The sequence below is a fragment of the Doryrhamphus excisus genome, chromosome 15, assembly GCF_030265055.1.
Source record: "Doryrhamphus excisus isolate RoL2022-K1 chromosome 15, RoL_Dexc_1.0, whole genome shotgun sequence".
Taxonomy (NCBI): domain Eukaryota; kingdom Metazoa; phylum Chordata; class Actinopteri; order Syngnathiformes; family Syngnathidae; genus Doryrhamphus; species Doryrhamphus excisus.
In genome coordinates this window covers 130,398-144,478 of record NC_080480.1, presented here as the reverse complement: position 1 = coordinate 144,478, position 14,081 = coordinate 130,398, and the positions used below count along the sequence as shown (strand labels likewise).

Below are 14,081 nucleotides of genomic sequence, written 5' to 3'. Positions count from 1 at the left end.
GGGGGCGCTGTTGAGTCGCTTGGTTCTCAGAGAGGGGAGGGGGTGAGTGAAAAAAAACGACAGGGTAGGTCGGTCTTTGTTTTCTGGCAGGGAGGACAACCAAGAGACTTTGCAACCGGCGAGCTTTTCTACGCCGCTGCTTAACACTCGTGTAAGTCTGATTTAACGTTGCTCATACACGAAGCGAACGGCGTCTATGTACGGCATTGCTGCTCCACGATGTATTCGTGTTCGAAGGCTGTGCTGTGTTGACAAAAGCGACCGACATCACGGTTACCGGCCGTGGCGCGACAGCGAGCAATGAATGAAAATGTATTTTAGGAAATGTGTTGTGAGCGGCGCAGAGGCTCGTAGGAGACGGGGGGCGCATTGGATCAATCAACATGAGCGGCCGAGGACGCGCTAAACTTTTAAAGTACCGAGTCTTTCCTTTTCGTACCAATTTGGCCTAAAAGAGCATGGCCGGCTAAGCTAGTTCGGCTAACCTGCTAGCACGCTAGCTGCCGTGAAGAAACGACTTTTGTTGTTATCAATGTTTTCACCTCGCATAGTAACTGTTTGTCGAAATCACCACTATTTATGATCTCGGTATTATATCATTTTTTCATAATTTAATGTAAAATACCGCGTTACCGACGATTAGTCCTGTAGTAACGTTGACAATGAAATAGGCCAGGCCCGGCTAACGTTAGTGTTGTTAAATATGACAATTATATTGAGGCAAAAATCAACCTTCACTATCATGAGCCTTCTTATAGAAACATTAGCCGTACTCTGTGCTCACAATGTTGATTTCCATCTCTCATGGCCAACTAGATGGACTGAACTCTCGGCCAGATTGAGCTGTTCCTCGATTGACTCTTTATTTTAAAGGCTTCTAGACTTTCGATGTGTGACTTGTTTGATTATTGAACATTTCTTCAGCTTGTGCATGTTCATACCTTGGGTTCACACATTTTGGGGTATTTTTTGAACGTGTCAGTCTGTGTCAACATTTCTGAATGTTGTTATTTTTTGTTTAGTCACCTGTCCCTCAAGTGATTGGACTCATTCTAAAGACTTAAGTTGATTTGTTCCATAATTTAACAGTACTTCACATTTTATGACTGTTATTACTTTGGGTTCTCATATTTGATAGTTTTAGTACTGTAGTATATCCCTCATGTACCACTTTTGTCTGAATTGACTCAGAATTCAATGGCTGTTTAATTTGCATAATCTGTCTTCATAGGGGGCTTTTTTCTGGTACGTGGTCCCACTCTCACCTGAGAGATGTCCACTCCTGACCCCCCAATGGGAGGGACACCTCGGCCCGGTCCCTCCCCAGGCCCAGGGCTATCTCCAGGTGGCATGATGGGCCCCAGTCCAGGTCCTTCCCCTGGCTCTGCCCATAGTATGATGGGGCCCAGTCCGGGACCTCCTGGATCTGGACACCCACACCCTCCACAGGGACCCTCAGGATATCCTCAGGACAACATGCACCAGATGCACAAAGTACATAAGTCATTTTGTATTTCTCGTTCTTATGTAATGTTGAGTAGAAACCGCAATCTACTCATTATGGAATGTGTGATGTCGTAAAAACATATTTAACAAGAGAACATGGAGTTAGTGACTTAGGGGTGTTGGTTACAAATAGGAGCGATTTATATTAAAAAAAAAGAGGGTTCATGTTTCCTGGGCTACATGTAAGCATGCACTGATTTTAAAGATAATGTACAACATGTACATTACCTGTGTCAGACTGGCCAAAATGCACACGAGAGCAGGAGCATTACAAAGTGTGTTAAGGGGTCACAATGCCATGTACTCAACAGAGTTGTACTAAGCTACACAGATGGTCCCATTATAGTGTGTTCATGAGCAAGGGCTATAAAAATAAAAGTAGCTCAGAATTTTTCTGTGGTGGTCCAATGTATTTGTGACGGCCCGCAACAAATATGTACGGAAACAATAGACATGGACCATAATATTGTTTTCAAATAACACATAAAAGGCAACACAGTCCATTCTATAATAAATATGGTGGCCTTAAAATGCTTGACATGTATTTCTGCCATGGTAACTGTCTACCTGTCATTCAGCCCATGGATGCCATGCATGAGAAGGGAATGCCAGACGACCCTCGCTACAACCAAATGAAAGGCATGGGTATGAGACCGGGAGGCCACAGTGGTATGGGACCCCCTCCCAGCCCCATGGACCAACATTCCCAAGGTAATACTTCACCACAATGACGCCATTCCGTCCTTGGAAACACACAACGTGTCTCTGGTTTCCGCCCCACACTGCGATGAAGACTCCTAATATGCTGACTTCCTGTGCGGAAAACTTCAGCATTATCATTTTCTTTGAGATGACAGTGGCTTGTGTTTAGTAGCTTGAAACCGATTCTTTTTCCCACTCCTCACCAAGCGATTTAATATGCCGGAAATTCAAAACATTTTGTAAGCTGAATAGAAAAACTAAGAATAATTGCAATTTGAAAGAGGGCTATTGGGCAGATATTGTTTGCAAGTTTTCAAATGACTTTCACAAAGCCGCGACTACAACTGCATAACCACATCATTTCCTGTGACTATTACAATAATGATGACAATCATCCAGCACTTTCAACTAAGTTGGCGACACTGATTGCTCTTGCTACGCTGTCTTGTTGTCTGGCAGAGCAGGTCCGTTTGAGTTATGATGTGGTGGTCCAAATCATTTGTGGCGAGCTGCATGTTGATATTCTTCTTCAAAAAACACACTGAAAATGAATCCGGTACCTGTTTGTCTTGTGTCCTCCCAGGTTACCCTTCTCCACTTGCAGGATCTGAGCACGCGCCAAGCCCTGTCCCAGCTAATGGTCCTCCGTCTGGCCCCATGATGCCTGGAGGTCCGTCAGGCCCAAGTGCTGGCCCAATGGAGGGCAGTGGGGACCTCAATCAGGGAATGGGGCAGCCTAACCGTGGGGGTCCTCCAGGTCCTGGTGGACCAGGTGGTGCTGGAGGTGGACCTGGTGGTACGGCTGGACCCACCCCTTTCAACCAGAATCAGTTGCACCAACTCAGGGCTCAGATTATGGCCTACAAGATGCTGGCACGGAGTCAACCCTTACCGGAGCACCTGCAAATGGCTGTGCAAGGGAAGAGGCCCATGCCGGGTATGCAGCAACAACCTATGCCCAACATGCCCCCTTCAGCAGGTCCTGCAGGCGGACCGGGGGCGGGACCAGGACCAGGCCAAGCCAACTACAGCAGACCTCATGGTGAGCAAAGGATCCATGCCACACACTTTTCATCTTGTGGCTCTCTATGCCCGATGCAGGAAAAGATGGAGTACCGTATGTTGTACTTAACCAGAGCCTGCCCAAGTCTTAGTGTTTCACACCTCGCGAAAATGCCTTTTCCCCAATACACTATGGACTCTCTATGTCAACATTAAAGTCATGACAAATCACACACAAGATATTGAAATGTGTTGTTTTGCACAGATGCCCCCCCCCCCCCCCCCCGCTAATTTTTCATTTCTTCTATTGTTTTACTAAATGTAAGCCATTGTTCTTTCAGGCATGGTTGGTGCCAATATGCCACCTCCCGGACCAGCTGGAGTTCCCCCAGGTATGCAAGGCCAGCCTACCAATGGACCCCCCAAATCATGGCCTGAAGGTATGGCAGTTTGTACCGACATCACTACTGTATAGTATGGATGACAATAACATGACAATTAATAACGTCGGGCAGGCATCCGAGGAGCTTAGCGTTTACAGTACTTGGCCATTATCCTACCATGTTCTGTTCTATTTGATTCCCAAACCCAAAGCGTGTCTATTTCATATTATTTATTAGGATTGTCAAATCAATAGTTACAGTGACATGACATGTGACTACATTTGAAACTTTACTACTATTTGTGTCTCTTTTTTTATCACATTAAACATTATTGTCGGTGTATTCAGCTGAAGGAGCGACACATTATCCCAAAGTTGAAAATGTCCTTGTTTTTACGTTGTAGTACTTCAAATCTCTGCTCTCCCTTTCAGGACCAATGGTGAACGCTGCTGCACCTTCCAATCCTCCTCAGAAGCTGGTCCCACCTCAACCCACGGGTAGACCCTCTCCTGCTCCCCCCTCTGTGCCACCCGCTGCCTCCCCGGTAATGCCCCCTCAGACGCAGTCTCCAGGCCAGCCCGCACAGCCCCCAACCATGATGCTCCACCAGAAACAGAACCGCATAACCCCTATCCAAAAGCCCAGAGGACTGGACCCAGTGGAGATCCTTCAGGAGAGAGAGTACCGGTGAGAGAGTTGAATGACATCTCTACTCTGGAGTTGCATAAAAGTATTGTTGCAAATACTACATATTCTAAAGCACACTTTTTCAGGCTACAAGCCCGTATTGCTCACCGTATTCAGGAGCTGGAGAACCTGCCTGGCTCCCTCGCAGGTGACCTGCGAACTAAGGCCAACATTGAGCTCAAGGCCTTGAGGCTTCTGAACTTCCAGAGACAGGTTTGCATGCCAGTGAATACCAAGTCAATCTCTACCTGTGTATCGCTATTTCTGACATTTGGTCTTTGTTCAGCTACGCCAGGAGGTGGTGGTCTGCATGCGGCGAGACACTGCTCTGGAGACCGCTCTTAATGCCAAGGCCTACAAGCGCAGCAAGCGTCAGTCTCTACGTGAAGCACGTATAACAGAGAAGCTTGAGAAACAGCAGAAGATTGAACAAGAACGTAAACGGCGACAGAAACATCAGGTAGGTAGCATGAAATGGATCAAATAGCGTCGACATGGTTATTCCTTAAAGTGTACCTAGGATTTGCCTACTTGAACCACCTGAACTAGAAACCTCCAATATTTCAGCTTTTTAGCGTTCAAAGCTAATTTGAAAGATGAACACACAAGAAGTGTAATGAGATAAGATAAAGATAAAACGCTAAAGCTGAGCTTCTGGTACTGTGGATAGGAATACCTCAACAGCATCCTGCAGCATGCCAAGGATTTCAAGGAATACCATCGCTCCATCACAGCAAAGATTCAGAAAGCCACCAAAGCGGTGGCCACATACCACGCCAACACCGAGCGCGAGCAGAAGAAAGAGAACGAGCGCATTGAAAAGGAGAGAATGCGGAGGCTGATGGTGAGGCGTCGCACCTCCAATAGTTGATCAGTCTAACATGCGTAAACCTACTTTGAAAGAATCGTACCGAGCAACAATGTAATGGTGTTTGCTCTTGCAGGCCGAAGATGAGGAGGGCTATCGTAAACTTATTGACCAGAAAAAAGACAAGCGTCTGGCCTACCTCTTGCAACAGACAGATGAATATGTGGCCAACCTCACTGAGCTGGTGCGAGCCCATAAAGCCGTGCAAGCTCTCAAAGAGAAGAAGAAGAAGAAGAAAAAGAAGGTGAATGTGTACTTGGCTTTAGTTGACGTCTACAGTGTTTCCAGTTTCAGTTTTGTTCAACACTGTCTTGCCGCTCGTTGTTTTCAGAAGCCAGAGACTGCGGAGGGTGGTGCAGCTTCTCTTGGACCTGACGGAGAGGTGACTCGATGAACACGGGACTTTGTCATTGAAGTTGCATTCAGGGGGGATATGATAACTCCTTGGCTCAGTGTGCCTCACCTATGACCTATTTCTCAAGCCACAGTCCACATTTACTGTACTTGCGTTTAGAAAGCTGTGACGTAAATGACCCTTTCCCCTAAATGCTTGTTTGCCAGCCTTTGGATGAGACCAGTCAAATGAGTGACCTCCCGGTGAAGGTCATTCACGTGGATAGCGGAAAGATCCTGACTGGAGTTGATGCACCTAAAGCGGGTCAGCTGGAAGCCTGGCTGGAAATGAACCCAGGGTCAGTGGAATGTCTGCACATGTCTATTTCATATCTCCGAGCCTCGGAGGAATCTCATGAGGTCTCCTGTCTTTGGGCATCTTGGTGTTTTGCAGGTATGAGGTAGCGCCACGCTCAGACAGTGAAGACAGTGGCTCGGAAGAGGAGGAGGAAGAGGAGGTGCATTGCACAACTTGTTCTTCTTCACTGGAGTAGACGGTTTCTTGGATTGTTCTGCCTCATCTTTTCTCATCTTCTCATCCTCCACCAGGAGGAGGAGGAGCAACCACATGCTTCTTCTCAGTCAGAAGAGAAAAAGAAGATCCCTGACCCGGACAGTGAAGATGTATCTGAAGTGGACGTCCAGCACATTATCGAGTAAGAAGGTCTTCCATTACCCTTGGAAATATGGTTTTACTCTGTATCTGATTGTCTGTCTTAGCTAACGGTTAAAGGTCACGTAGGTCGATTGCATGTGTCACCCACATCATAAACGTCACGTTGTAGACGTCACATGACCAAAGACGTCAATCCAAGAGGTGACCAGACGTCTTCAGCAACACACGGAAATGCAACTTTCGTCTTTATTATTCCGATTACGGATAAACTAACTGTCTGTCAACGGCGAATTATGTTGTTTGAGTCTGGAACTCCACTATAGAAATGTGTTTTCTGCGCTGCCGTTGATGATTTATTGGGAACCTTTTTTCATATGTTGCTTTGACTCTTTTGCATGGTCCTTTCCATTTCTTGTATAGCTGTAATGTTTGCTAGCAGTTGCTAACTGGACATAATACATGGACTGTGTGTATAATTAATGCTACATAGGATGTTGACTGAACAAGTTTGTGCGCCCCTGATATACAATGTGCATAAATAAATATACAACATATAATATATATGAAATATATAAGAAAATAGTATAACTAAATACTTTAGGAGCTCTAGAGCTTTTTGTTTGTGGTGTAACTCATTCAAAGATTAATGTCGGGTCATTTTAGGTTTTCTTTTGTTTGTTGTGTCCCCCCCCCCAGGCATGCCAAGCAGGATGTGGATGATGAGTACGGTAATGCAGCTTTCAACCGAGGCCTGCAGTCCTACTACGCTGTGGCTCACGCTGTGACAGAGAAAGTGGAGAGACAGTCGTCACTGTTGGTCAACGGACAGCTCAAGCAATACCAGGTGCCCATTGAAGGCTGATGGGACAGAATAGGCTGAATGGCGGCATCCTAACATGGCTTTTGTCTTAGATCAAAGGGCTAGAGTGGCTGGTGTCGCTTTACAACAACAACTTAAATGGCATCCTGGCTGATGAAATGGGCCTGGGGAAAACTATCCAGACCATCGCTCTTATCACCTACCTCATGGAGTACAAGCGAATCAACGGGCCCTTCCTGATCATTGTACCCCTCTCGTGAGTCCACGAATCCCCCTCCTGCTCCTAGTATTGATCATTGCTGGGATATACGTATGTTGGGGTTGTTGAGCCTGCACAATCATTTCTATACAATCTTCTTTCTTCTCAGAACTCTGTCTAACTGGGTGTACGAGTTTGACAAGTGGGCGCCATCTGTGGTGAAGGTCTCTTACAAGGTCAGTTTATTTACTGATGAGCAAGCTCAAATGAGCACATATTAGCAAACAAGAGATCTTGAAGAGTCATTTTGATTATCTTTCAGGGGTCTCCAGCTGCCCGACGTGCATTTGTTCCCATCCTGCGCAGTGGCAAATTCAATGTGCTGCTCACCACATACGAGTACATTATCAAAGACAAGCAGGTGCTAGCAAAGGTACGTGTGCATCCTCAAGACAAATCCACCAACTTCTACTTTGTCCACGTCACTTACATTTCCATAATCTTCTCCAAAAGCTCCGCTGGAAGTATATGATTGTGGACGAGGGCCATCGTATGAAGAACCACCACTGTAAGCTGACCCAGGTCTTGAACACACACTACCTGGCCCCACGGCGGCTGCTGCTCACGGGCACGCCTCTGCAGAACAAGCTCCCTGAGCTCTGGGCCCTGCTCAACTTCCTCTTGCCCACTATTTTCAAGAGCTGCAGCACCTTTGAACAGTGGTTCAACGCCCCTTTTGCTATGACTGGAGAGAAGGTGAGCTTCTGCTGGTAGGAGTTGCTCACACCTACCCATGCCCCTGCAACATTGTGCCAAGGAACCTTGCTAATACTGTAGATTGAGCGCACCATGTTGTCCTTCCTTCTCTAACCCTAACCCAATCACCTCTCGCTCAAGGTTGACCTGAATGAAGAAGAAACTATCCTCATTATTCGACGTTTGCACAAGGTGCTGCGGCCCTTCTTGCTACGCCGACTCAAAAAAGAAGTTGAGGCCCAACTGCCGGAGAAGGTTTGACTACTGTGTTTATAGCACGTCAAGTAAACAATTATTCTTAATGTCCCTTATTACGCAGATGAATGAAGGTTGTTAAATTGGAACTTTAACACTAGCAAACCTCCTCGTGCACCAACGCAAATTCCCTCCTTGAAGCTTTTTGTGTCGTCGCCTAGGTGGAGTATGTCATCAAATGTGACATGTCGGCCCTTCAGAGAGTGCTGTACAGACACATGCAGGCTAAGGGGGTCCTGCTCACCGATGGCTCAGAGAAAGACAAGAAGGTAGGAAAGCGAAGCAGTTAAACCTAATTGACCTAATCGCCCGTCTAATGTGTATATCCCAACGTTGTCCTCCAGGGTAAAGGTGGCACCAAGACTCTGATGAACACAATCATGCAGCTGAGGAAGATTTGCAACCATCCCTACATGTTCCAGCACATTGAGGTCCAAAGACGTTTTTGTTGACGAGTGAACCTTGTGGATGGCTACATGATGCAGATCGTTATGCAGATAAAGGATACATGATGTCCTTGTGTGCTTTTACAGGAGTCTTTCTCTGAGCATCTGGGTTATTCTGGAGGAATAGTGAGTGGGTATGTCAACTTTGAACACTGTACTGCATGTGCTAAACCCTTTCATATGCTTCTCACAGTCATTAAACATATTCAAATTCAGTTGTACTGGTATACAAGTGTATACATGACCTCTTGTCAAAGCATCTTCCTGCTGCAAAATGTTGTGAATTGACTTGACAGCGGCCACTGCTGGATTCATAGCTACAGCGGTCTTGTATACTGTAGCACCTTCATTCCACTAACGATACATAGTAAATAAATCTTCTTCTGCTTGTCCAGTCCTGATCTGTTCCGATCCTCTGGGAAGTTTGAGCTGCTGGATCGTATCCTGCCCAAGCTGAGGGCCACCAACCACAAAGTGCTGCTCTTCTGTCAGATGACCTCACTGATGACCATCATGGAAGACTACTTTGCCTACCGCAACTTCAAATACCTACGTCTGGACGGTGAGGCACTCTTCAACAAAATACTGTAGCTCACTCGTGCGCTGCCATGTATTGCTAAAGTTCAAGTGGAAGAGCAAAATCAAGCAGAAGACTGACAGCAGGACTCAAGTTTAGTTATAAAAAATGTTCAAAGTAGGTAACTCCCCACTGTTAGAAAATGACTGTGGAAGATGTCCAAAACTGCAGGATGTACATTTCCACAAAGGTCCTGCAGCAGCGGCGATATTGTTAAGGCTGTGATTGGTCAGCTTGTAGAACATTTTTTCCGGTCCTATTACGTATAAAAAACCCAAGCATATGAAATCAAATTTGTACTAGATGAAACAAGCGTTAATCCCCCTTTCACAGGAACCACAAAGGCTGAGGATCGTGGGATGCTGCTAAAGACCTTCAATGACCCAGCTTCCGAGTACTTTGTGTTTCTGCTCAGCACCCGAGCAGGAGGCTTGGGTCTCAACCTGCAGTCTGCTGATACGGTCATCATCTTTGACAGCGACTGGAACCCTCACCAAGTACTATACCCGTGATGTTGAAGTGTGACCGCTCCGTGTGTCGCCCGTCACTAAGAAGCTTCATTTTCCGTCCATTTGACAGGACTTGCAAGCTCAAGACAGAGCCCATCGTATCGGCCAGCAAAACGAGGTGCGCGTCCTCCGCCTCTGCACCGTCAACAGCGTGGAGGAGAAGATCCTGGCAGCAGCCAAGTACAAACTGAATGTGGACCAGAAGGTCATCCAGGCGGGCATGTTTGACCAGAAGTCGTCAGGCTATGAGCGTCGGGCCTTCTTGCAGGCCATTCTGGAGCACGAGGAGCAGGACGAGGTCGGGGCTCGAGGAGGCTGCCGCACTAGGGGGGCGTGGGTGGGTGTGATCTGAACGTGTTCCCACATCGCCCACCCACCCACATCCGCCTGTGCGCCGCCCCACCTCTTCATTCTCTATTTTTCCCCTTCACCCTCTCTCTCTTTTTCTCTCTCTCTTTTCCTCCTTTCTCAGGATTTCATCAATCCAGACTTGTCCTTTTTGTCCTTTTCTATTTTGTACTTCTTTGCCGGTCAATACATATAATAGTATATAATATATAGTATATAATATATAGTATATACTACGCTTTTCTCCTCTGCTGTCCCTGCTTTGTCTTGGCTTAGGTGATATTTACATTTAGCAGTAACGATAAGCAAGGCTTTTTCCATACATGGAATTGTCAATGCAAGTTATTCCAACTTGGCGTAAGTTCTTTCCTGCTTGAGGGAGGTACCACAATGTTCCTCCTATTCCTATTCCTATTCCTCCTCACCCGCCCTGTCTGATCTCCATCTGTAGGAGGAAGATGAGGTGCCTGATGACGAGACCGTCAACCAGATGATTGCCAGAAGTGAAGAGGAGTTTGAACAGTTCATGGTTGGTATCCTCCAACTGTCGCTTAGCAGTCACGGGGGGGTCCACTTACCCTCCCATGTGTTTGTCAGCGCATGGATCTCGACCGGCGCCGCGAGGAGGCCCGCAACCCCAAGAGGAAACCTCGCCTGATGGAGGAGGACGACATGCCCAGCTGGATTTTGAAAGACGACGCTGAGGTTGAGAGGCTGACCTGTGAAGAGGAGGAGGAGAAGATGTTTGGCCGAGGATCTCGTCAACGCAAGGAGGTGGACTACAGCGACTCGCTCACGGAGAAACAGTGGTTGAAGGTGCGACGCTGCCCGATGGACGAGCATTCAAATGAGGTGCTTTTCCTTCACGAGTGCTTTCTTCTCAACAGGCCATAGAAGAGGGCAATCTGGAAGATATTGAAGAGGAGGTGCGACACAAAAAGACAACCCGAAAGCGCAAGCGAGACCGTGACCACGACGGCGGCCCCGCAACGCCGAGCTCCAGCAGCGGGCGAGGTCGTGACAAGGATGAGGAGGTGAAGAAAGCAAAGAAACGTGGTCGTCCGCCCGCGGAGAAGCTCTCTCCTAACCCTCCGTCCCTGACCAAGAAGATGAAGAAGATCGTTGATGCCGTCATCAAGTACAAGGACGGGTGAGCGCCTCACCCTCAACCTCCATGCTGAACGGGAGGCTCACTGACACACCTGACACACCTGCATCCTTGTCTCCGCAGCAACGGACGACAGCTGAGTGAGGTCTTCATCCAGCTGCCTTCCCGAAAAGAACTGCCCGAGTACTACGAGCTCATCCGCAAGCCAGTGGACTTCAGGAAGATCAAGGTGGGATTGGGAAGAAATGGTTCCCACCTGACTGTTTGTAACGTTCCGTCCCGTCAATCAGGAGAGGATTCGTAGCCATAAGTACCGTAGCCTGAATGACCTGGAGAAGGACGTGATGCTGCTGTGTCAGAACGCTCAGACCTTCAACCTCGAGGGTTCTCTGGTTAGCGCCGACCTCCGCCTGCTTTCAGCTCTGCTTTGACACCTTGAGCTGCCGGCTAACCTTTTGGCTTTGCACTGTCAACCATCAGATCTACGAAGACTCCATTGTGCTTCAGTCCGTTTTCACCAGCGTGAGACAGAAGATCGAGAAGGAAGAGGACAGTGAAGGAGAAGACAGCGAAGAGGAGGAGGAAGAGCTCGATGAAGGCTCAGAGTCTGAATGTGAGTCGTAGCGACAGCACCGTGTTTGGATTGTGGATGCTAAGCTGTGTTTTCTCTCAGCCCGCTCTGTGAAGGTGAAGATTAAACTGAGCCGCAAAGAGAAAGGGGAGCGTGGGGGCAAAGGACAGCGGCGGAGGGGCCGCGGCGTCCGCGCTAAACCCGTGGTGAGCGACGACGACAGCGAGGACGATCCGGAAGAGGTGAAAGACTCCACATTCTGTTGTTTTTTGCATCCAACCATGTCTTTGTGGCCGAGCATCGTGCACAGAACCGCCACACAATGTACAGCGTATGGCACGGGAACCGCCACACAATGTACAGCGTATGGCACGGGAACCGCCACACAATGTACAGCGTATGGCACGGGAACCGCCACGCAATGTACAGCGTATGGCACGGGAACCGCCACACAATGTACAGCGTATGGCACGGGAACCGCCACACAATGTACAGCGTATGGCACGGGAACCGCCACACAATGTACAGCGTATGGCACGGGAACCGCCACACAATGTACAGCGTATGGCACGGGAACCGCCACACAATGTACAGCGTATGGCACGGGAACCGCCACACAATGTACAGCGTATGGCACGGGAACCGCCACACAATGTACAGCGTATGGCACGGGAACCGCCACATGTGCACATGTTTTTCTGAAATTCTTGCCTTTTTTTCAGGATCATTCGGCCAGCGGCAGTGAAGAGGACTGAACAGGAAGCAGAAGCTCTCCTGATTGGACCAAGGCCCCCGGGCTACTTGACTTGGATGCAGGGGGGACACGGTCCCTGGAAGGACCGGAGTTTTAGCGAGGCTATTGTATTCTCATGATATGGCTAATTGAAAAAGGACAAAAAAAAACCAAGGTATGGTATGATCCACTTCCATATTTAAACGTTTTCTTAAGATGAATTAGTTATGGTTTTCTCCTCATGTGGAAGATGAACTCTATCCTAGACTGACGAAGCGCCGTATAGACAGCCGTCTTTTTAAGTTCTATTAGTTTGTCTTTTCCTTCGGACAAGTGAACCAGGAGTCACTGCCTTTTCATGAAATCCACTTTGTGTCTTTGTTATTATCTGGTGTGTAATTTAAGACTACAAGCGGGATCATGGTACGGCCCGCCCGCAGCCCCTCTCTCTCAGGTTGTTTGGAAACGGGAGGGAGGGATGGGACCATTTTCTCGTGTCGGTGTCACTGGATTCCAAAAAGTACAATAAAGGCATCTCATCATAATAATAATAAATAGCCTCATTTATTGATGTGACAACATCTGACCACTAGGTGGCCTTACCTTCTGCAGCCTCAATTCATTGGACATTTTCACTCTGGTACATCATTATTTTTATATATATATATATTATATATTTCACTTATTTATGGTTTCCTCAGGTGGTGTACATCTGCTCATTTCCACCAACTGTTACATTGAACTAGTCTTACTATTCTAAAGCTGACACGTAGGTAGCTGATCCACCTGATGCCAGGTAATACCTGGCCGGTGTTGCCTTTTGTCCAACATGTAGACCTGTCATTGGGGCGACACTTGGACACGGAGTCTGAACCTGGCGGCTCCTCGTTGGCTCCTGGTTGGCCCCCACCATTCCCTCTTGGCCTTTTCTGGCTTCAAGTGGTTTAGTCGCCATCCAAGCTGCCCCCAAACTACGGGGTCATACTACAAGTTATGTCCCGAGAACCATATCCGAGCCTTGTGTGCAAGTCTTGGGCCACCACGAGATGTTCTGTTGGTGCCAACAATAGAGCGAAAAGACCAAGCGGACGAGCACCAGAACCCTGCAGCCCTTTCCCTTTGCATTGGCTTATTCCCTGTCGGCCAGGTAGGACAAACGTGCCACAGGAGTTGAATTCAAGTTAGTTTTTTGCTTTTGTTTATTTTGCACCCCGCCTGTAGGCAGCTGGGATAGGCTCCAGCATGCTTCGGCGTCCGATGAGGATAGTGGCATAGAAGATGGATGGACTTATTTTTCTCAAACTATTAAGGGAACACTACGCTATGCTTCTGTCTTAACCCATCTATGGCGTGAAGATTAATTAGGCTAAAATGCTTGAAATCGGTGAATCTTAACCAAACTTGGGACGCAAAAAGGTTGGAGCTTTGCACCAGTGGGCCGCAAGGGCCGTGGGACTGAGTAGCAGGTCATCAACTCAAGACACGGGAGGCAGGCTAGCCGCTATGCTAATGTATGCTACCCACGTGACGCTCAGCTACAGTGCAGCTTCCGACCAGACGGTGGCGGTAATGAACAAGCTCGGGAGATCAGAAGAAGACATT

General features: G+C 47.8%; 1 protein-coding gene across 2 annotated transcripts; it reads left to right on the top strand.

The window, feature by feature from the left end:
• Nucleotides 1–22: 22 nt before the first annotated feature.
• On the top strand, nucleotides 23–13,035 carry smarca4a (SWI/SNF related, matrix associated, actin dependent regulator of chromatin, subfamily a, member 4a). 2 transcript variants are annotated; one of them, XM_058049990.1, is made up of 34 exons: nucleotides 23–151; nucleotides 1,232–1,494; nucleotides 2,085–2,217; nucleotides 2,792–3,250; nucleotides 3,552–3,650; nucleotides 4,025–4,280; nucleotides 4,367–4,493; nucleotides 4,567–4,740; nucleotides 4,951–5,124; nucleotides 5,225–5,392; nucleotides 5,480–5,530; nucleotides 5,710–5,840; nucleotides 5,936–5,999; nucleotides 6,091–6,197; nucleotides 6,854–7,001; nucleotides 7,070–7,233; nucleotides 7,346–7,412; nucleotides 7,499–7,609; nucleotides 7,690–7,932; nucleotides 8,074–8,187; nucleotides 8,349–8,456; nucleotides 8,532–8,618; nucleotides 8,721–8,767; nucleotides 9,029–9,195; nucleotides 9,544–9,707; nucleotides 9,790–10,017; nucleotides 10,519–10,596; nucleotides 10,665–10,883; nucleotides 10,955–11,217; nucleotides 11,299–11,404; nucleotides 11,466–11,567; nucleotides 11,656–11,788; nucleotides 11,849–11,988; nucleotides 12,469–13,035. In XM_058049990.1, the coding sequence occupies exons 2-34, from the start codon at nucleotides 1,273–1,275 to the stop codon at nucleotides 12,499–12,501; spliced, it is 4,887 nt and encodes a 1,628-aa protein (XP_057905973.1). In that variant the 5' UTR covers nucleotides 23–151; nucleotides 1,232–1,272; the 3' UTR covers nucleotides 12,502–13,035. The 2 variants fall into 2 exon arrangements, with proteins under 2 accessions (XP_057905973.1, XP_057905972.1); XM_058049989.1 differs by having other exon boundaries at nucleotides 9,790–10,056.
• Nucleotides 13,036–14,081: the final 1,046 nt, after the last annotated feature.